The sequence below is a fragment of the Lontra canadensis genome, unplaced genomic scaffold, assembly GCF_010015895.1.
Source record: "Lontra canadensis isolate GAN:19392208 unplaced genomic scaffold, GSC_riverotter_1.0 scaffold3, whole genome shotgun sequence".
Taxonomy (NCBI): Eukaryota; Metazoa; Chordata; class Mammalia; order Carnivora; family Mustelidae; genus Lontra; species Lontra canadensis.
The window spans coordinates 22,401,515-22,423,551 of NW_022630997.1; the positions used below are offsets into that span (position 1 = coordinate 22,401,515).

The following is a 22,037-nucleotide window of genomic DNA, read 5'->3' on the forward strand; positions in this document are numbered from 1 at the left end:
AACATAGAACATGAGCAGAATGCATATGCTGAAAAATACAAAATACTGATGAAGGAAATCAAACAAGACCAAAGTAAATGGAGACACCTACTGTATTCAAGGAACAGAAAATTAAACATACTAAAAATGTCAATTCTTCCCAAGTTAATAAAGATTATCTGTAGACACAGACAAGCTAATTCTAAAATTTATATGAAAAGGCAAAGGAAGTAAAATGGCCAAAATGATTTTGAAAATTTATTTAGTTATCTTCTGCACTTGAATATAAGCTCTATGATGTTATCACTGTATTGGACTGTGAGATCTGTGTTCATCCTTGTATCCTTAGTGCTGCACTTACACACATGAATGAAAGTTTACTCATTTGGGGAGCAACAGAGAAAAAAAATAACTTCTATTCCTAGTGGTCTTAGTCCATTTAGGATGCCATAACAAAATACTATAGATTTGGTGGCTTATAAACAACAGAAGCTTATTTCCCACAGTTCTCGAAGCTGGGAAGTCAAAGATCAAGGCACTGGCCGTTTCAGTGTCTGGTGAGAGCCTCCTTCCTGTTCATAGACTTTTGATTTTATCCTCACATGGTGGAAGGGATGAGAGAGCTTTCCAAGCCCTCTTTCAGAAGGGCATTAATCCCATTCATGTGGATGGGCTTCACTTGACCCAAGGACCTCCCAAAGTCTCCAACTCCAAATATTATCACACTGGAGATTAGGTTCCCAACATGTGATGTAGGAGTACATGACAAAGATTCAGTCCTACAGCATTAGTCTAATGGAGCGGCACAGGCTAGTGAACCATTATTTCTATGAATCCTCTCTAAGAGCCACTTCTGCTTGCATCATTCTCTTCTAATACTTCTTTCTATCTTAATATACTGATCTGAATGTAACTTTTAAGCTATAAATGCACTGTGAACAGGACTGTAGAACATTAACAATGCCCTGCATATAAGCTATGTAAAACACTCAGTAAATACTTTTTAAACTAACATGAAATGAAAAGTGGCTGTTTTTCTTTTGATGTACAGTTCTACAAGTTTTATCCCATGTACAGATCTGCATAATGACCACCACAACTGAGGTATACAACAGTTCCATCACCCCCAGAAAATCCATCATGTTACCTCTTTGTAATCACCCTCTCCCCTAACTCCTGTAAAGCACTGGAATAAACCTGAAGATAAACTTACAAGCCAGACTCAGTGCCAGAGAAGTAAATTTTGCCCCCCCCCCCACATCTCATGCTGCCTGCTAGTATCACATCATAGCATTTCAATGTCTACAATGTGATCATTGCTGACTTCACCAGAAAGGCTTTATTCCAGTTCCTTCCTTGGAATATAGCTGTGTGTTCAAATATGCTTGCTGAATGAACGGGGGGGGGGGGGGGATCCAGACAAACTGAAATTAGGAGAATGTCAAACAACTCATTCTGGCTAAAAAGTACAAAGAAAGAATAGATTTCATTTCCTTGTCCTCAAACCCTCAATAGTCCCTAATCCTTAAGGAAAATTTTTAATTCTTTAACCTAGTATTAAAAGCTCTTCACAACTTGAACCCAAATAATCTGTCCAACATTAGTTCCTACTACTCTTGCCACAACTTAGAGAAATATACATGACTTTAGCATACCTGCAACCCACTCCCACTTCTTTGTCCATTTGTTCCAATTCCTACTGAAGCAGCAGCCCAATGTGGCTGCATTTATATCTTATGGCCTTGCCTTTGGAACAAATTAATTCATAGGCTGAGACAATCAGGTTCCCAGGACTTTTTTTTTTTTTCTTTTTTGGTGGGTGGCAAAGCAAGGTTTATTGAGTGCTAGCAAAGTGATAGTACAAAGCTCCCAAGGGCAACCAAAGGGGTTGCCCCCCACTTATTTTTTTTGGTGTTTTTTGTTTTTTTGTTTTTTTTTTTTTTTTGGTCCCAGGATTTTTAAATAGGAAACTTGGAGACTAAGTCAGTTGAAAGCTAGTAGATGCTTGAACTGATAAATCAGGTAGAGCTGGGACAGCTTTATAGGGCTTTTGCAGGTGGAAACCATACATTGAACAATCAGAAGACAGAAAGATGAGAAAAACCATCTCTTGAAAAGTGGAGAACTGTTCCAGGCAATCTACAGCCCAGGTATATTTCATTCTCTATTTTCAAAATATCTACAAGATGCCTGTTACATGCCTACAATAAACCTTCCTTCCTCTAAGGTAGCTTAGGTGGGCTTCTGTTCCTTACAGTTATGGACACTAACCCTTACATAGTATTAGCCAAACTTTATATCCTTTCCACACATTCTGTGCTTTCCTGCCTCTACGCTCTATATACACATTTTATTTCCCCCTCTTAAAATATAAACTAAGTTGGTAACACATGGTTAGAACTGTGATATAGCCAATCTAAAGATTTTACTTATTTGAGAGAGAGAGTGTGTGTACCTACAAGCAGGGGGAGGGGCAGAGGGAGAGGGAAAGAGACAGAATCTCAAGTAGAGTCCACACTGAGCCTGGGAGCCCCACGTAGGACTCAATCTCATGACCCTGAAATCACGACCTGAGCCAAAATCAAGAATCAGATGCTTAACTGACTGAGCCACCCAGGCACCCCAAATATAGCCAATCTAAAAAGCTCCTATTTTTGTCCATCAAATGATACTACCAAAAAGTATAAAGATAAGCCACAGAATAGGAGAACCTATTTCCAAATCATATAACTCATAAAGGGCCAGTATTCAGAATATATAAAGAACTCTTATAACTCAACAAAGATACAAACAAAGGGTGCCTGGGTGGCTCAGGTATTAAGCATCTGCCTTAGGCTCAGGTCATGATCCCAGGGTCCTGGGATGGAGTCTCACATGGGGATCCCTGCTCAGTGGGAAGCCTGCTTCTCCCTCTCCCATTCCCCCTGCTTGTGTTCCCTCTCTTGCTGTCTCTCTCTCTGTCAAATAAATAAAATCTTTAAAAAAAAAACACACACACAAAGATACAGACAGCCCAATTAAAAATGGACAAAAGATATGAATAAACATTTCTCCAAAAAGGATAAACAAATTATCTAACAAGCATATGAAAAGATACTCAACATCATTAGTCATTAGGTAAACTCAAATTAAGACCACAGTGAGCTACTACTCCATACCCACTAGGATGGCTATAACTAGCGGGGGAAAAAAAGGGAAAATTATAGGTGTTGAAGTGGATGTACAAAAAGTATAATCTTTGTACATTGCTGGGGGGAATGTAAAATGGTGCAAGTACTGTGGAAAATAACTGGTGGTTCCTTAATAAGTTAAACATTATCATATGATCTAACAATACCACTCCTAGACATAACACCCAAAATAACTTGAGGAGCATTAAAAAAAAAAACCACAAAAACTTGTACACAAATATTCATAGCAGCAGTATTCATAAAATCCAAAAGGTGAAAACAACACAAATAAATGCCTGTCAATGGATAAGTGGATTAAAAAATGTGCTATATTCACACAATGGAATACTATTTAGCCATCAAAAGCAGAACAATACTGGTATATGCCACGACATGGATGAACACTGAAAACTTCATGCCAAGTGAAAGAAGACACAAAAGGCCATGCATTGTATGATTTCATTTACACAAAATATCCAGACTATGCAAACCCACCGAAACAGGACACAGATAGTGATTGTCAGGGTCTTGGGGGGAGAGCGGAGTGCAGTGACTGCTAATGGGAATGGAGGTTCCTTTTGGAGTAATGAAATGTCTTGGAACTAGACAGTGGTGATGACTATAAACACAACGAATGCAGTAAATGTCACTAATGGTAAATTTTATATGTATTTTAACATAATAAAAAATGTTAACAGGTTTCTAAAACTGAACTTCCAATTATCAATTTTTAAAATATAGTCACCGGTTTAAGACTAGACCTACATCTTTAAGTAGTAATAAGTATGCCAAACCAAAAACCATATCTAAACCACACATCTTTGTAAAGAACTATTTCAAGGTAATTCACTTTTTTTTTTTCTGGCATTGTTTGGAACTAAATATATTACACAGAAAACTAAATCCCACTGGTTAAGGCTTTTAAAACAATATACAAAAATGACTTCATATCAAAAGCTGTTTATTCTACATGAGCTGATTTTAAGTGTTATCAAATCTAAAATGAAGGCTAATATTTAAAATTATTAAAAATTTTGGTGATGGCAAATTTACATATTATGTCTAACTACTTGCCTGGGGATAAATCTATTATACCTAAGATATTATTTAAAGTACTTACTATAGTTAATGTACAACTTTAGTTGGCTTCCCAATGTGTTTCAGCTTTGATCTCCTCCAACGTTCAGTTTTTCAGTCCTTACTTTGGCCCAAAGGATTTCTCTTCTACAGAAACATCTCCACAAAGACAGGTACCAAAATACTTTGAGAAATGATACTATTAAAGTAAAAAGTGGAGAGCCTCCCAAAGTGACCATTTCAAAGGTTCCAGACATTTAGCTATATTACCTTCTTGTACCTTTTTAAAGCTGTAACCCAATAAATCTTTGTTTTCCTATTACATATAAGGACCTACGCTTTTATGCAGAAACAAAATAGACATGTTCTTTATCTCCAGGGAGTTTGGAAGTCTCGATACTTTGTCTTTACCTCAAACAATCCCTGAAATGGCTGAGGGTATACTGCCAGCACCCACTTTTATGAAGCAATGTACAGAACATGTGCATTGAATGTAAAGACTTGATTATACAATAACTTAACACTCTAAGGGTTTTCCCGGAGGTTGTTTTCTTTCTGATTCATGAGAGCAAAACAACCAGCCTAACAGCTCTTCTGGCTCCTCCCCCCCGCCCATCAAACTCCTTACAGAACATGGTAAACATAAATTTTTCACATGACTCTCCATTTTCATGTCATACCACTTCCCTCAAAACAAAAATCAGATTCAAGGTTTTCTTCCACCAAAGCTTCACAAAAAGACATCTGGTATAAGCATAAGTCACTCAATTTGTGAGGGATGCCTTCTAACAAGGATTGAATTTAATGTTATTTACATCAACTACCAGATATCACACTTTAATAAAGAGACTGACAAGCACGCATAAACTACCACAGTGCACCAAACCCTGGTTTCACAAGTCCCAAATCAATCTGCCACAAGAGTCATTATTCCGAAATACAATTCTGAGGGGTGCCTGGGTGGCTCAGTCAGTTAGGCATCAGACCCTTGATCTAAGCTCAAGTCTTGATCTCGGGGTCATGAGCTCATGTCCCACATTGGGCTTCATTCTGGGTGTGAAGCCTACCAACATTTAAAAAAATAACTAAATATGGGGGCGCCTGGGTGGCTCAGTGGGTTAACCTGCTGCCTTCAGCTCAGGCCATGATCTCGGGGTCCTGAGATCGAGTCCCGCGTCGGGCTCTCTGCTTGGCGGGGAGCCTGCTTCTCTCTCTCTCTCTCTCTCTCTGCCTGCCTCTCTGTCTGCTTGTGGTTTCTCTGTCAAATAAATAAATAAAATCTTAAAAAAAAATTTTTAAAAAAATAACTAAATAAAAGCAATTCTGAGAATGCTTCCCTTGTTTTCAGAGCCCATCAGGGGAACCGGGGGGGAGGGGGGCTCGATCAGTTAAGTGTCTGCCTTCAGCTCAGGTCATGATCCCAGATTCCTGGGATCCAGCCCAGCCTGAGGTTCAGGGAGTCAGCCCCCCCCCCGCCCCCACTTGTGCTCGCTCTAATAAGTTGTATCTTTTAAAATAAATTTTTAAAAAAAGCCCATCAAACATCCTGGATGGAATCAGTTTAAAATTGCTTAGTTCTATCATGCAACCTCCCTCACAATTTAACTTCAACATTTTTGACACCCTGCCTCACCTGCCCCAAGGGCAGTTATACTGCAGTCCCAAGTGCTGTGCTATTTTCATGCATAAATTCTGCATATACTGTTGTGTGCCTGTATGGTCTTCAGTCAGCCTCACTCAGCCCTCTTGCAGAGCACGGAGCACAATGCCAGGTTCAATCCCAGGAACTGAGCAGAAGGCCGATAGTTAACCAGCGAGCCACCAGGCACTCTGGGTCAGTCAGCCTCATTCCTATCCCAGCTGTTCTCATTGGTCAAATCTTGTATAATAGTAATCAAGTATACAGTATAAGTACTGATTCATGTGACTCCCCCATCCAAAGTTTAATGCTATTTAATTTTCTTACTATTTAATATTATTTAATTTCCTTAGTGCCTCATACACATAATAGGGCTCAAAAGCATTTGTCGAATAAAGAGATGGTAAAGAAAATTGCAAACTAACTCAATAAGAACGGATATGCTTAGGTCAGAAGGCCCAAAAACAAAAAGAGGCTCAGAAGCAATCTTTAAATTTCTGAAGGGTGATTATGTTAAAAAACAAAAACAAAACAAAACAAAAACATAACTTGTTCTTTGTGGCTCTAAAGGGCAAATTAGGATCAGAAACATTACAAAGAGATACACTGTTTTCCACATAAAGAAACTTCTAACAATTATTATTTCCTCAATAGGCTGCCTTGAGGAAATTGACCTCCCTGTTAGAGAAAGAACTCAAGCAGAGGCTAAACAATATCCATCAGGTGCCCAAACTCTCTAAGAATAAAGAGGCAAACACACTTAGCTCTATGGTGGTGCTGGTTGTTACTGGTTTGTTTTGTTGACCTTTTGCTCAGGCCTGACCTAAAAGTACTTCTTGAACTGATGGCATGCACGATAGAACTTATCTTGCAGTAGCATATTTGAAATCCCTCTAGTGATCAAGGTGTTGTGATATTTCCATTAAATAGACAACTAAATCAAAAGATTGTATTTTGGTGGTCTCTTAGAACAAAACAATCTTATCTCCTCATTAAATATACAGTTATTATTTTATTTAGGAAAATATAATAGTGGTTATCTTCTAAAATTGTTCCCAGTGTTTTTTTTTTTTTAAGATTGTATTTACTTGACAGAGAGAGATCACAAGTAGGCAGAGAGGCGAGCAGAGAGAGGCGGGGGGAAGCAGGCTCCTTGCTGAGCAGAGAGCAAGATGCAGGCTCCATCCTAGAACCCTGAGATCATGACCAGAGCTGAAGGCAGAGGCTTAACCCACTGAGCCACCCAGGTGCACCTATTCTCAGTTATTTGTATGCCCCATTTTGAAACTTAATTTCTGTCCTATGTATTCTTAACAGTATTAATGCATTTCTAGGAGTATATCACAAAGATGGCCATTATTCTCTGGTTATATGTTCAATTATTGTATTGTTTACCTTTATATAAAAATTATTTATCAAAAATGTTATTAGTTGGGGCACCTGGGTGGCTCAGTGGGTTAAAGCCTCTGCCTCAGCTCAGGTCTTGATCCCAGGGTCCTGGGATAGAGCCCCGCATTGGGGCTCTCTGCCGCAGCAGGGAGCCTGCTTCCTCCTCTCTCTCTCTCTGCCTACTTGTAATCTCTGCCTGTCAAATAAATAAATAAAATCTTTAAAAGAAATGTTATTAGTCTTTGATAACAAATTTTGGTTCCCAACACCAAGTTCTGAATCACAACAAATCTGTCTTCCAAACAACACCCAGGATTTAAATCTCTTCAATCCTAGGTAGTACCATGAGGTTAAAAAGTCAGTCCAACGGGGTTGTCAAGGGCCATGTAAGGGGAAAAAAAAAAAAAAAGGCATTACATTTTATCACTTACGTTTTAAAAACCTACATTTTATCACTCTTGAGACCTTTCACTGACTTAAAATTTCATTAGTTTATTTCAGAACTTAAATTTAAAGCTACACAAGATATCTTCCTGGTAATGAGCAATTAATTTTCTCCTTATGGGTGAGAGGGATTTTGTTTGCTAGGTTCACCATGGTGCTTATAAAAAATTTTCCTTTTAATAGCTGAATCTCAAGGAAGAACACACTGCATAAAACACTGCTTTTTAATATCTGTGTCTATCATACTAGCACCTAAACTTTTAGAACCTAAATTAAACCATATATAGAGAGGCTACTTTACATTATATACATTACATCATGTATACACCATAAATATTAACCTACTGTATATTATATATATTACAAGATACATACACACACACACACACTCATACATATACACACACACATACATACCTGTCATTAAAAAATATTTCTGCTGTACAATATGACTTCTGAAGAGGCCATGAGAGGCTGGGGACATTAGGGAAGTTAGGAGGGAGGCATAGCAGACATATTTAAGGAGGCAACAAATTTCCAGAAACCTCTACAAGGGTACTGAGGTAAGCAGGGCAGAAAAATAAATATGCAGATAATCTGTAGCAATACTCTGAAGCCTAGCAGCCAAAGTACAGAGCTAACTTCCAACTAACATGTATTCTCCTCAGCAATTTTTCTCTGTAGAAAGGTCTTCAAACTCATTCTCTTAACAGCTTTTCCTGTCTGTAACTGTAACTTCACACTTTCTAATTTTAACTTTTTCCTTACCACCTTAACTGGAATAGTATGGAAACAACTACTATCCTTAGTAGTTTTATATTTCCTGTCCTGCTTTTCAAAAGCAAATAATAAGAGCATTTTCTAAAGACAAGGAAATGGACCCTCCCCTCAAGCCTCTAGCCCTGCTCATACCATGATTTTAGCCCATTGAGACATATATTATTAGACTTCTGACCTACAGAGCTATCAGATAATAAATTTCTATTTTTTAAGCCAAAAAAAGATGAGCATTTTCTGTTCTTACAAAAAAATCTTAAGTTTATAGTCTCTGAATACCTTTTTCTTAGGGCAATAAAAGTATTTCCCCTACTTGACTAGAAGAGTACTACAAACAGTCTAGATGAAAACCAGATTTGGAAACTGTAAATAATTCCCAATGTATGATGGGTAGTTATACATTACGGTATTTGGGAAAATACGAGAAAATAGCACATAATTTGATTTCAAAACTATCATGTTCAGTTCCAAACTCAGAATGTTTTAATCTCTGTGGGGTTAGAAACAGGCAGATGGAAATATTTTCTAGCCAATAATGTATCCCAAAATAAAATTCAAATTAAAAAGAAAGTGAAAAGCCAAATTCAAGGGTAAATTTAAACACATTACTAAGTTCACTTTCAAACTAGCTCTAACTAGGAGCATAACTTGTAGCTTGGTTTCCTAAGGTAAACTTCTCTTAATTGCAGGAAAGAGCCTGCTGAAAACCCAGACAGTCACATGGGTTTCCCTCTCTTTCTTCTTTTGGCCACAGAAATAAGAAGTCCAAGAAAGGCTGAAGCAGCAAATTCTACAGGGGAATAAGCCATGTGCAATGTGCAGGATTTTTTCTTAAAGGCACGGAAAAGAGTTACAACTAGCAGCAGAAGGAAGCAAAATTAACACCTTCTTTGATAAGCTATAAATAAGGACAGTTAGGTCTCCACGTTAAAGAGATCTGAGTAAGATTTTGAAAGTTAAAACTTTTCACAGAACAGGCAAGCATGGCTATCTACACAGCATAAAATGAAAGTAAAAGACCCTTCCCACCAGGCACCTGGGTGGCTCAGTGCGTTAAAGCCTCTGCCTTCAGCTTGGGTCATGATCCCAGGTCCCGGGATCGAGCCCCGCATCGAGCCCCGCATTGAGCCCCAAGTCGGGCTCTCTGCTCGGCGGAGAGCCTGCTTGCTCCTCCTCTCTCTCTCCGCCTGCCTCTCTGCCTACTTGTGATCTCTGCAAATAAATAAATAAAATTTAAAAAAAAAAGACCCTTCCCACTAAAAAAAAGGAAACTACGATTTAATCAGGCAGAGATAACTTCTCAACCTAGTGAAAGTTAGCAAAATACTTACACATTTGTATTTACCCCTGTTCTCTACCATACCTGTACTTATACTCACCAATTACAGGACTTACATATGACCCAATTTTATTTTATTTTATTAACATATAATGTATTATTTGCTTCAGGGGTACTGGTCTGTGAGTCATCAGTCTTACACAACTCACAGCACTCACCATAGCACATACCCTCCCCAATGTCCATAACCCAGCCACCCTACCCCCTCCCACCCCCCAGCAACCCTCAGTTTGTTTCCTGAGATTAAGAGTCTCTTATGGTTTGTCTCCCTCCCAGGTCCCATCTTGTTTCATTTTTTCCCCCTCCCTACCCGCCAGGACCTCCTGCCCTGCTTTTCAAATTCCTTATATCAGAGAGATCAGATGATAATTGATATGACCCAATTTTAAATCAATAAGGTAATATGAGTTGTAAATGCATGTTGTACCTTCTTCCAGTTATTATCTGAGGAAACCTATCAACAATAATTTCAGTAATTACAGTCTGTGAACCACCTGCATCAGAATCACTAGGGAGTCCTTGTTAAATAAATACTTGGTTTCCTGCTGGGCCCCACCCAAGATCTAGTGAATCAAAACCAGAGTGGGGGAGCTCAAGAAATCCCCATTCTTAACAATCTCCTCCCTCCAGGTAATTTTAAACACTAAAGTTTAAGAACTATTGTAGTAGGGCCCAAGGAACTTATCCATCAGAACTACCTGGGGACAACTCAGGGTAGATAGCAGAGTTCCTAGGAAAATAAACTGCCTCAAAAAGGACTGACTTTCCCCTTCCCAATATGCTTGGAGATGGGTAACAGATGTGTCACCTCAAAATCTCCAAATGTTTCCACTCTTCCCAAAGCTTTCCCACAACAACATACTAACTTTGAAATGTATGAGTGAGCCAAGTTAAACATTTCATGAACTTAAACTAAAAATCTGGCTTTGCCTGTCTGTAAAGTTCCTTAAAACAATAAAAGATACAAATATTTTAATCCATCTCAACATTCCCCCCTTTCAGGTCCTTCTCAGATTTGCTTTTTTCAAAGTTTCAAGACTTCTGGAAATTTTAGATCATAATTTTAATTTTAATTTTAAGTCGATTTTAATTCCCATACAATCCCAAATACCAATTATGTTTAAAAGTCTACTACACAAATTGTGAAATGTTTCTTCAGGTAGTACACAAAAAAATCCATTCATCTCTTCCTTTCTTTAAACCAATGGATGTCAGTGATGAAGGTGGGGAAGGGACTACAGCTGTCATACTGAAGTCTGAATAAGAACATCTGAACCTTCACTGTACGTCAAATAAGAAATACAACACACTTAGACCGTTATCCCATGGACAGCCTCATGAGTTGGGTATCACCATTATCCTTATTTTATGGATGAGTTGCCTAAGAACTAAATGGGTCAAGTAACTTGTGCAGAATTATACAGCAAGATAAGCTAATTCAAACCAAGGCAGTCTAACTCCAGGGCCGGCACTTTTAACACAAAACTATCCTGTATTTTGAATATGCCATCTGCCAAAAGCAAGTCCCCTGAATCTAACAAGGTAGGAGTTGTGGATTCAGGAGAATCTCATTTTTTAAAATGTGCTTTTAGGTGACTCTGAAGTATAACAAAGGCTTGGAATTACTGTACTGGGCTATTAGTTCACCAAAGTGGAACACTGGCAACCTCTGAGATAGAACTCATGGTCTGGAAGTTAAGGTCTCAAATTCCACTACACTGATTAACTAGAATTTACTTATCTTATTTTCTCTCCTACTCCAAAGAAATTAAAAGGAAAAAAATCCAGAATTTTCTAATTAGAGCTGCTGGTCTATACTACCCATATGTAAGAAACTGAACAAAGATTATTGATGTTCAGCATTATTCTGGGGGCAGAGTTAGACCTTTACTAAAAGAAATGTGCAATGTAGAATTTTTTTTCCATGAATGCATTTTATTTGCACATTTTATTTATATTACATCCCTAGAAAAAGAATCCCAGGATTTTCCCTCCTATGTTATTTCGACTTCCTTCCTCATGGTCCCTGATGTGAGCTGAGGTTGTCAGTACAGTGAAATCAAACTGGGAGAACTGGAGCCCGTGATTCTGCCATTTTTCTAGATCTTTGAGTTGTACATCAAATCTGGGGCTGATTATTCCTCACTTGTTTAACCTGCCCATGAGGTTCACAACAATTTTCCGTGCTCTGTGATCATCAATGATTTCAAATTTTACTGTCAGGGGGCACCTGGGTGGCTCAGTGGGTTAAAGCCTCTGCCTTCCGCTCAAGTCATGATCCCAGGGTCCTGGGAACAAGGCCCGCATTGGGCTTTCTGCTCGGGAGAGAGCCTGCTTCCCTTCCTCTCTCTCTGCCTGTCTCTCTGCCTACTTGTGATCTCTGTCAAATAAATAAATAAAAAATCTTTAAAAAAATTTTTTTGACTCTCAGTATAACGATGCTGCATCAACACAGAAACTGGATGACGACTTGGAGCATGGCCTGTAAGAACCTGGCGTTTGCCTCTCTTTTCAGCATTGTTAACGCTCTTGAGAGCATCTGCCAGGACATTAACGTACACCATTATGGTGACACGGAAAGATGGTGGAAAGAGCTGCAGGGCAGAATTTAGAGTTGGAGATATTTCAACTTTCTCATTTTACGGATGCAACAAACATCCTGTTTTTTAAAGCACCATCTTTAACTCAGTTCACATTTGCAATATTTAGCTGGTAAAATTTTGAGGCCTATAAAAGTACTGCAAGAAAATCATATAATATCACAGTATATTGGAGCTGGAAGGGACTCTGAATCTCCTAATTTCACAGATGAGGGAACTAACTAAATTTAGTTAATTTGCCCAAGGTCACACAATTATTTAACGGCAGAAGAAGCTCACCCAGGACAAAAACCAAATTTCTTCTCTCTCAAGCCCACAGTATTTTTACTACACCAAAAATTATGTTTTTGTTCATAAACTCAGAATTTGTAGAAATTAGTATATAAGCTTCAAGTACTAGGAATCAGATCTTTGCTCAAGTTCTGATTCTTTTACTCATTCACTATCTGACCATAGGCAAATAATTGTAAAATAAAAATAAATCCCACCCTTAATAGGTCACGGGGAATATTTCCAGAATTAGAAAACACATATCAATATAACTTTGGAAAAATATGAAATTACACAGAATTAAGATATGCTTTCACAATTTTTTCTAGAGGCAAATAGGTAAACAATGGTTGTTAAATACTGTCCCGAATAGTGTGAACTGCAAAGCCGTGGAAATCAAAGCCCTTGGTCCACCTGAAGAACAATTAATGACCATGTCTAACTCATTTCCAATATTAATTAATACCACCCTACTAGGTGATACCTAGCAAATCAGAGATTTCTCTGATTAATACCACTGCTGATTTTCCATAGGATATTAAATGATGAATAAAGTGATCCTTAAAGTTCCTTCTACTTTAAACATTTTTAATTGTACAGTAAAACACAACTGCTCCCCAAATAAAAATCTTTCAGTCAATATCTCTATGCTGAATAAAGTGTGAAGTTTAATTAATAGCAATGTACAACTGAGGGTTTCTCAGTTGCTGTAAATGTACCACAGTAATGTGATATTAACAATAGGGGAACTGGGTGAGGCGTATACCAGAATTCTCTATCTTTGCAACTTTTCTGTAAATCTGAAACTATCTTAAAATAAAAAGTATTTAAAAAATAGAGTAAATCTCTATGCCCATTTTTAATAGTTCAAAAATTTCTACCAAACGAGTAACTCCAAGTTAATACTGGAGTAAGAGTCTGCTTTGTTACTGCTTTGTTACTGTCTGACTCTTGATTTCAGCTCAGGTCATGATCTCAGGATTGTGAGACTGAGCCCCATGTCAGCTTTGCGCTGGTCCTGCCACCTATTTAAGATTCTCTTTCCTTCTCCCTTTGCCCCTCCCCCCCCATTACATTAAAATTATCTTAGTTTCAGAAAAATTGGGAGTTTTCCAATATTTTCTACCTGACTTATATTTAGATTATTACATTTCTAACCAATCACCCTAAAACCACAAATTTCTACGTAATGTCCTTGAACCAGAGCTGTATTTCCAGTAGTTTAGTGTTTTGTGTCTTAAGAAAGCACTCAGAGGTGGGGTGGGGGGAATGGGGGGAGTGGGTATCAGACACAGGGAACAAATAACACAAAAGGCTCTTGAGCCATCAGCTCCTTAATCTAATATAATGGGTAGCTTCACAACATTCTAAAATTTTAAAGGGTCTTACTTTTATTCTAGAGCAATGAATTACGTATTATTTTCAGCTTTCCTAAAAATGTAATGTCAAAGGTGTTCTACTAGTGACATAGAAAATACTTTCACATTTTTTATGATCTCTTGCAGTAACAAAAACTTAATATATATTTTTTAATTTAGTATTTAAATCAAGATATTCCTTCATTTGCCTTACAAATAATTATACTGCACCTCTGATTTGGGTAATTCTAAAAATCTTTTTAAAACTTATCAGAAATTTGGGACGCCTGGGTGGCTCAGTTGGTTAAGCAGCAGGCTTCAGCTCGGGTCATGATCCCAGCATCCTGGGATCGAGTCCCACACGGGGGGACTGAGCTCCTTGCTCAGTGGGGAGCCTGCTTCTCCCTCTGACTCTGCCTGCCACTCTGTCTGCCTGTGCTCGCCCTCGCTCTCGCGCTCTTACAAATAAATAAATAAAATCTTTAAAAAAAAAATCAGAAATTTAATATTTTGCCTCTTCTTTATTGAAATGCTGAAAAGGGAATTTTTTTTGAGAAACAGGCTTTTATTTTAGTTGGTTGGGAGGAATACATGCTGTGCAACAAATAAGGGAGCCCAATCTGACAGAAGTCTCTGATAGTTCAGTCAGGTGAATTATGATCTTGCCAACCAGCGCAAATTCTAGGTGGAAAAAGAAATGTGGTTGAGGGGCGCCTGGGTGGCTCAGTGGGTTAAAGCCTCTGCCTTCGGCTCAGGTCATGATCTCAGGGTCCTGGGATCGAGCCCCGCATCGGGCTCTCTGCTCAACAGGGAGCCTGCTTCCCTTCCTCTCTCTCTGCCTGCCTCTCTGCCTATTTGTGATCTCTCTCTGTCAACTAAATAAATAAAATCTTAAAAAAAAAATTAAAAAAAAAAGAAATGTGGTTGATTTTGTTGTTTCTGAGAACCTTAAATAAAGAAAAATTACATGGGACATCTGAGTGGCTCAGTTGGTTAAGTGTCTGACTCTTGATCTCAGCTCAGGCCTTGATCTCAGACCTTGATCTCAAGGTGGTGAGTTCAAGCCCCATGTTGGGTGTGGAGCCTTCTTAATAAAATAAAAAATTTTAAAAAAGGAAAAGAAAGCACTAAACAAGCCTTTAGTCTTCCATGTCCAGTCTACCTGTAATATGTGTTCTGTGAAAATAATCTTTTACCACAACATCAAGTAAGTTTCAGAAGTCAATAATTACAGAAAAAGTTACATGGATCTGTATGTTTCATAATCTACAATGTCAATTCTCCTTTTTATTTTTTTTATTATTATTTTTTTTAAATTTGTCAGAGAGAGAGAGAGAGAGAGAGAGAGAGCGCACAGGCAGACAGAGAGGCAGGCAGAGTCAGAGGGAGAAGCAGGCTCCCTGCCGAGCAAGGGGCCCGATGTGGGACTCGATCCCAGGACGCTGGGATCATGACCTGAACCGAAGGCAGCTGCTTAACCAACTGAGCCATCCAGGCGTCCCTCAATTCTCCTTTTTAAAAGTAAGGAAAAAATCTTCAATACTTTCTTCTCTACCTGAGCTATGCCCTTTAAGTCCACCCAATTCTCATGATTCACATGAAGACTTTGTAAGAAAAAAACTATCAGCACTACCTGGCAACAGATATTTGTGTGTTTCTAAATAACAGTAACTGTGCCAGTACAATCTGAACAAAACTCAAAAGTGTTAAACAGTTTAAAAAATATACCTATAAAAAAATACCTATAAAAGATGTACCTTATCTAAAAAATAAATCTTTCTAGATTGAAAAAAAATTAAGACATGAATTTGCTTGAAGGACCCATTTAAGTAATTTAAATAATTTAAATTTATTTTATTTTTGAAAGAGTAATAAACAGGGGTGCCTAGGTGGCTCGGTTGGGTTAAGCAGCTGCCATTGGCTCAGGTTATGATCCTGGAGTTGCATAATCAAATCCCACATGGGGCTCAGGGAGTGTGCTTCTCCCTCTGGGTCTCCCCTGTCTCGTGCTCTCTCACTTTCTCTCTCTCAAATAAATAAATAAAATCTTAAAAAAGAAAGAAAGAAAGAGTAATAAACAGATCCTTAAAGAATGAAAGCTAGCCTGGAAACATAAGATATATATTTTTTTAAGTTTTCAACTCCTCCTTACTGCTAAGTTGGTGACAGCAGGAATAGTGAACCCACCTAGCATTTTATTTTTTTAAAGACTTACTTATTTGAGAGAGAGAGAAGGAGAGAAAGAGAGAGCAAGTGAGCATACACAAGCAGTGGAGAGGCAGGGGGGGAGGGAGAGAATCTCAAGCACACTCCCCAATGAGCATGGAGCTAGATGCAGGGCTGGATCTCACAACCCTGAGATCACGAGCAGAACCAAGAGTCCAAGCTCATAGGACTGAGCCATCCCAGGTGCTCCCTAACCTAACATTTTAAACATTTACGGACAGGAAAAGACCAAGGATCTAAGGGAATATTACTTCTGGGGCTCCCACAGTCAAGTCACCATTCATTCACAGAGGGATACCCATGTGAAGCTGAGGCAAGCCCCTAACAGGGACTGAACAAGAACTCACTTCATCTGAAAAAGACGGGAAGTAGGAGATGGAGAGCAGTACCATCCTGGACTAAACTCCTTTAGCTCCTACAGAACTTCTACCCTACTCAATGAAGTTTCTGTCAATGATGTGTCTCAACTGAAGATAACTTTGTAGTAATAGATAAAACAGTTGTAATATGTTCTGCTCTCTCTACTTAAGTTAAAACAAACATGAAACTATTCCTTAAAAGTATTTCTATTATAGATTTTTGCCAGGTTAAGAGAAAGAGAGGAAGTAGAAAGAGAAGAAAGATGGAGGACAATCAGGTGGGAGAGAAAAAAGCCATGGGTGAATGCAAATTGTGATCAAATGTTAACCTGGTCTGAAAATCAGGAATCCTGGTTTCTAATTCCAGCTCTGCCATTAGCTACCTAAAATACCTTATGTAGACAGTGAACTTCCTCATTAAAAAATGAAGTGGCTATAGGAGGGATTGCTCCCAAGAACAAGAATACGTCCTAGAACAAGATATCCCCAAAGGGATCCCACATCTGGAGCTCCAGGCTTAAGAATGACAATTGTAGGGGCACCTGGGTGGCTCAGTGGATTAAAGCCTCTGCCTTTGGCTCAGGTCATGATCCCAGAGTCCTGGGATCGAGGCCCACAACGACTCTCTGCTCAGCAGGGAGCCTGCTTACCTTCCTCTCTGTCTCTGCCTGCCTCTCTGCCTACTTGTGATCTCTATCAAATAAATAAATAAAATCTTAAAAAAAAAAGAATGACAATTGTACACATGAAGGGAAAACAACAACAACAATGACAAAAAAAAAAACCTCACAGGTTGTCAAGGCAAAGGAAATTTCTAATTATTCTACCCAGGGATGGGAGACTTCTTCAAAATTACTCTGGGCACCTGGGTGGCTCAGTCAGTTGATCTCTTGATCTCAGCTCAGGTCTTCATCTCAGGGTCAGGAGCTCAAGCCCCAAGTTGACTTACTAACAAAAAATAAAATTACACAACCTAGAGAATAGTGAAGAGGAAGAATCTATGAAAGTTGCCAATCCAACACGAACTGAGCAAGGTTCTCAATATCCACTGCTAGGTACTGTAGACTCGGAGATGAATATCATAGTCTCTGTCTTTAAGGTGTTCCAAATCCAAGTAAGGTTTTGGTTAAATGCTAAAAGAAAAATTGTGCCTCTTGACTGTGCCCCTTTCCAAGTATCTTATACAAAGAAGCAACCTGACACCTAGAATCTTGACATTCAAATGTCAATTAAGAAAAATGAGGCTTAGAGAAATTAACTTCATGGTACCTATTTTCTGACTTCAAATCCAGTGCTCTGATACACATGCTTAATATGGCTATATAAATGTCAGCTACTTATATTAACTGAAATCCTATTAGTCTACAGATTAAAGAAAAAAAATTATATCAAAATTCCACCCTACTGTTAATATGAAAAACCTCTTATAATAGATTTGCCTTGTTATTGCTCATAATTTACAATGCATATATACGAATCTGTCTTCAAACTTAATACCTGCTAGCCTGCACTCTACTGTGCAAATCATCTCTGCTCCCAATGGTGGCACAGAGCAGGCATTCTGTGATTGAATTAGCGATCTCCAAAGCCCCTTCCAGGTCTAAAATTGCCTGACACCTGACATGGAAACATGACCAAAATATACCCAAAGTTCACAAATGTATAAGCTTAGCTCACCTTGCAAACTTTTAAAATACTACCACTCTAAGCTTTAAGTATATTTTTGTATACTTTTGCAACTATAGGCACAAATACAAATCTCACTATTATATATTTTGTCCTACAAGTAAGACAGAATTAGGATTTCCCTATCTTCATGTAAACAACTTTATAAATTTTTGTAAATTCATACAAGGGAAAATAAATGATAATAAAATAGAAAAAATTACAATCAGAAAATTGTTGTGTCTACAAAAATGCACACAGATTGTATAATCCTCTAAAACTGGAGCTGTAGAATTTGTTTCATTTCTATCAAGATCCCTGAAAAGGAAACAAAAGCACGGGAGAACTCTGAAGGGGAGAGTTTACAAGTTGGGAAATTTGCCTGGAGATTAAAAGGAAAAAAAGCGTATCAAGCAAGAAGAGTCCAGGAAAATTGGCATTTCATTAACGTGCATTAGGATGAGTAATTTAGCCCTATCAAACCCTATTCTGAAATCTGCAATGTCCAGCACCATTACTTAATTTCAAGAATAGCAGGACAAAACACAAATACAATGGCATCAAAAATCTGAAAGTTGCTGAAAAAAGCGTAGGCCTATTTGGCAGAAGTACAGAAAAGGGATTTTGGAGATAAAGCGCCATAGTAACTTGGCTTTAAGGGCCGGAATCAAATTCTAAACCCGAAACTGACTGCATTTTAATAAAAGCCACTGAAACAGTTAAACACTATGAAACACAATCAGTTCTAATTTCAAGAATTCCCAAGTCACTTGAATGGGTTTTAAACTCCACACAAATAGTCATGTCTGCAAAATGACTTCCCTTTCTCTTCCACAACCACACCCGTACACACATACCGCCGCGCCCACCCCCAACCCCACACACCACCCCTAATCCTCGTAGTAGGTTGTCTGCTTTTCCGCAGGAGGCAAAACTGCAGCTGTGGCATTAGCACACTGCCAGGACCTGAATACGCGGAAACCAGGTGTGAAGAGCAGGTATAGCCTCCAGCCCACAGAGGAACAGAAAGATTCGCTCCCCAGAAAGTTGGCAACTTCTCTGACAGGCAACACAGTGCAGACCCAGTTCCTCTTCTCCCGGTGACAAATCAAAGCTAAGTCCTGACGCCAGCAAAGAGCCCGGACGGAGGCGGTCCCCAAGCCTCTCTCGGCCAACTCCCGGCCTCGACCTCCGCCCCGGCCCCGAGCCCGCCCCGAGCCCCGGCGCAGCTTGCGCTGTACCTGGCGAAGAAGTCGGCGAAACCGCCGCTCCGTCGAGCCCGGGCCGAAGGCCCAGCGGCGCCCTGCTCCGCGACGGGCGCGGGCACCGGCGGCCCGGCGGGGGGCAGGTGGTCGCGGCTCACCTCGAACGTGTTCCGAGAGTTCACGTGAACGTCCGAGACGCCGGGGCGCGGCTCTACGCCGGCGCCCCCGCTAGTCCTCTCGGCCGAGGCGGCGGCGGACGCGCCCTCCTCTGGACCCCCAGCGCCTGCTCCCGGCCGCTCCACGTCTTCACTGCTGCTGCCGCCGTCGCTGGCCCGGCCGCCCTCCCAGCCGCTGCCCGCGCCCTGCGGTTTGTCAGGGTCCGCCGCTGCTAGGCAGCAGCTCCGTAGCGGGTCTTCGAGCGGCGCGGCCCAGTCGGACGGGTTGTCCGCGCCGTCCGCGTCCTCGTCGCCAGGCCCTTCAAGGCGGAGACGGCGGTGACGCGGATCCCGACCGCCCGCGCGGGCCAGCCCGCGAGCGTCCTCCAGGTCCCGACAGTCCTGGCCCGGCAGAAAGCCCGAGTCCCCGTTGGTCATGCCTCTATGCCTCGGCGTGCGGGCATCCGCCACCTCCGCGCCTCGGTGCTTGGAGCCCGAGTCCCCCGGACGGGCGTCTGAGTGCGGAGCTGCCGGGGACGGGGGGGCGCGGGGTTGGCCAGCGGGGAGTGGACAGTAGCACAGCCCCGGCTCCAGCTGTCCCCCGGCCGCCGCGAGGTAGCGCCGAAGGAGCTGCTGAGGCGGCGTCTCCTCCTCTTCCTCCCCCTCCTCCTCCGCCGGCCGCTCCACAGCGCCGACGCCTCCGCCGAAGCCTCCGGTGGCCCGGATCATCTTCCCGTCCTGGCCCGCGGGCTCCGGCGCCGGCACCGGGAGCAACTTGGGGTTTCTTCCCGAGCAGGCTCCGGCATCGTCCGGACCCACCATCTAGGGCCGGGTGAGTGCCGCCCGAGGAGGCGACGGAAGAGTCGCTGGCACAGGCTCGGCCCGGGAATAACCCTAGGGTTGGGGACGCGGCGGCTACCGCCGCAACGTTCCCAGACCCACCCCTCCCACCCCGGGCTTTGGGCAGTTGCGGGAGGGCGGGCACGCGCCGGAGCTCGCGCACGCGCAAACGCCGGCCCGGTCAAACCGCGACCTGGAGATTCCGCGAACCATAGAGATAGTAGCTAGAGAGGCCGCTCCCTGACACTCAGGCGGCCAATCTGGGATCCGCCATCTGGATGATGGAGGCTGGTTGGCTCATTCCGAGAGAGACAATTCTTAACAGGCACCGGTTTGCCTCCCTAAGGAAAATTCACTTGACGTACTTAATTTATGGAAATAGAATACAGGATATTAAATATAAGTCCTGCCAGCTTCAATGGGTCACCAGTGGACTTTACGCTTTTTCATACATCTTCCCTACTGCCATTGCCATAATTCAGGGAGTCGGCTTCATGTCAACACCCTCCCTTCTCCACTTCATCTTCCACGATACTACCAAAGGAATCTTTCTTATCTAGCCCCACGTTTCATAACATCATTTTTCTTAAAAATTTCCATTATCACTTAAGAAGGGAAAGGAAGTGGAATCAGACGGAGAGGGACTGTTGAAATAATTCCAGCACCCCATGATAATGGATAAAAATGGGGGTGATAGCCACTGAGTGGAAATGAAAGGCATTTAAAGTAGAAACAAGACGTGATAACTGATTTAAGGAGCGACTGAAGAGGGAGGAACCAGCAATTACTACAAAACTCTTGCGACTGAAACTAATGTGGTTTGAAGAAATGGGATTTGGATTAGAAAACAAAAACAAAAAAAAAAAAAACCTTGATTAATAGGGGAAATATATCCGGTAAAGTGAAAGACTGGGACTGTCCAGGATATAGTTAAGAGTTCTAAAATTTAGGTTAGGGCTTCGGTTTGGAGACTCGGATTGAAGAGTCATCTGCATATTGCAACAAAGTGAGTCATTAGTGACTTACCCTGGGAAGAAGGAATAAAGACGGAGGTGGGGCAGAGAATCAGAGGTGTTATTATTTCAAGATGGGCAAAGAAGTTGTACTGCAAAGGATTAAAGAGGAATTAGCTGTAGATAAAATGAAGGGGGGAATATTGGCCACTCATTCTAGAAGTATATCAATGAAAAGAGAGGAAAGAAATAGGAGAATGGGGTAGTAATGAGAGGAAGCCCATTGCCAAGCCTTTATATTTTTTTCTTCTATATGCAAGAAGGAATATAACCTATATATGAGTAACAGGAAAATATGTAAATAAAATGAGCACTTATGTATTCAGCACCCACTTTAAGAAACAAGTGTCTTTTATAATGAGCATATCTGAAGGCCTTAGGAAGGACTAAGTGGCAGAGGCACAGTTAGCAATATATTTATTGCCAAGATTTTTCAGAAGAAGAAATGACTTCCAGGACACAGGTGGAAAAATCAATATAGGAAGAGAGGAAATATTTGTAAATCATATATCTGATAAGAGTGTAGTATCCA

The 22,037-nt window shown here is 40.7% G+C and overlaps 1 protein-coding gene and 1 pseudogene across 5 annotated transcripts in view; both read right to left on the reverse strand.

The window, feature by feature from the left end:
• Window positions 1-20,625, reverse strand: part of TBC1D12 (TBC1 domain family member 12) — a 100,815-nt gene extending 80,190 nt beyond the window's left edge. Inside the window, exon 1 of one of the 5 annotated variants that reach the window (XM_032836001.1) lies at window positions 19,534-20,625. In XM_032836001.1, coding sequence (XP_032691892.1) covers window positions 19,534-20,474 — 941 coding nt within the window. In that variant the 5' untranslated portion in view covers window positions 20,475-20,625. Of the gene's footprint in view, window positions 1-19,177; window positions 19,355-19,533 lie in introns of those variants that run through there. The other 4 variants (XM_032836011.1, XM_032836053.1, XM_032836030.1 and 1 more) reach the window with 4 other exon arrangements.
• Window positions 11,780-12,378, reverse strand: LOC116854313 (annotated as a pseudogene).
• Window positions 20,626-22,037: the final 1,412 nt, after the last annotated feature.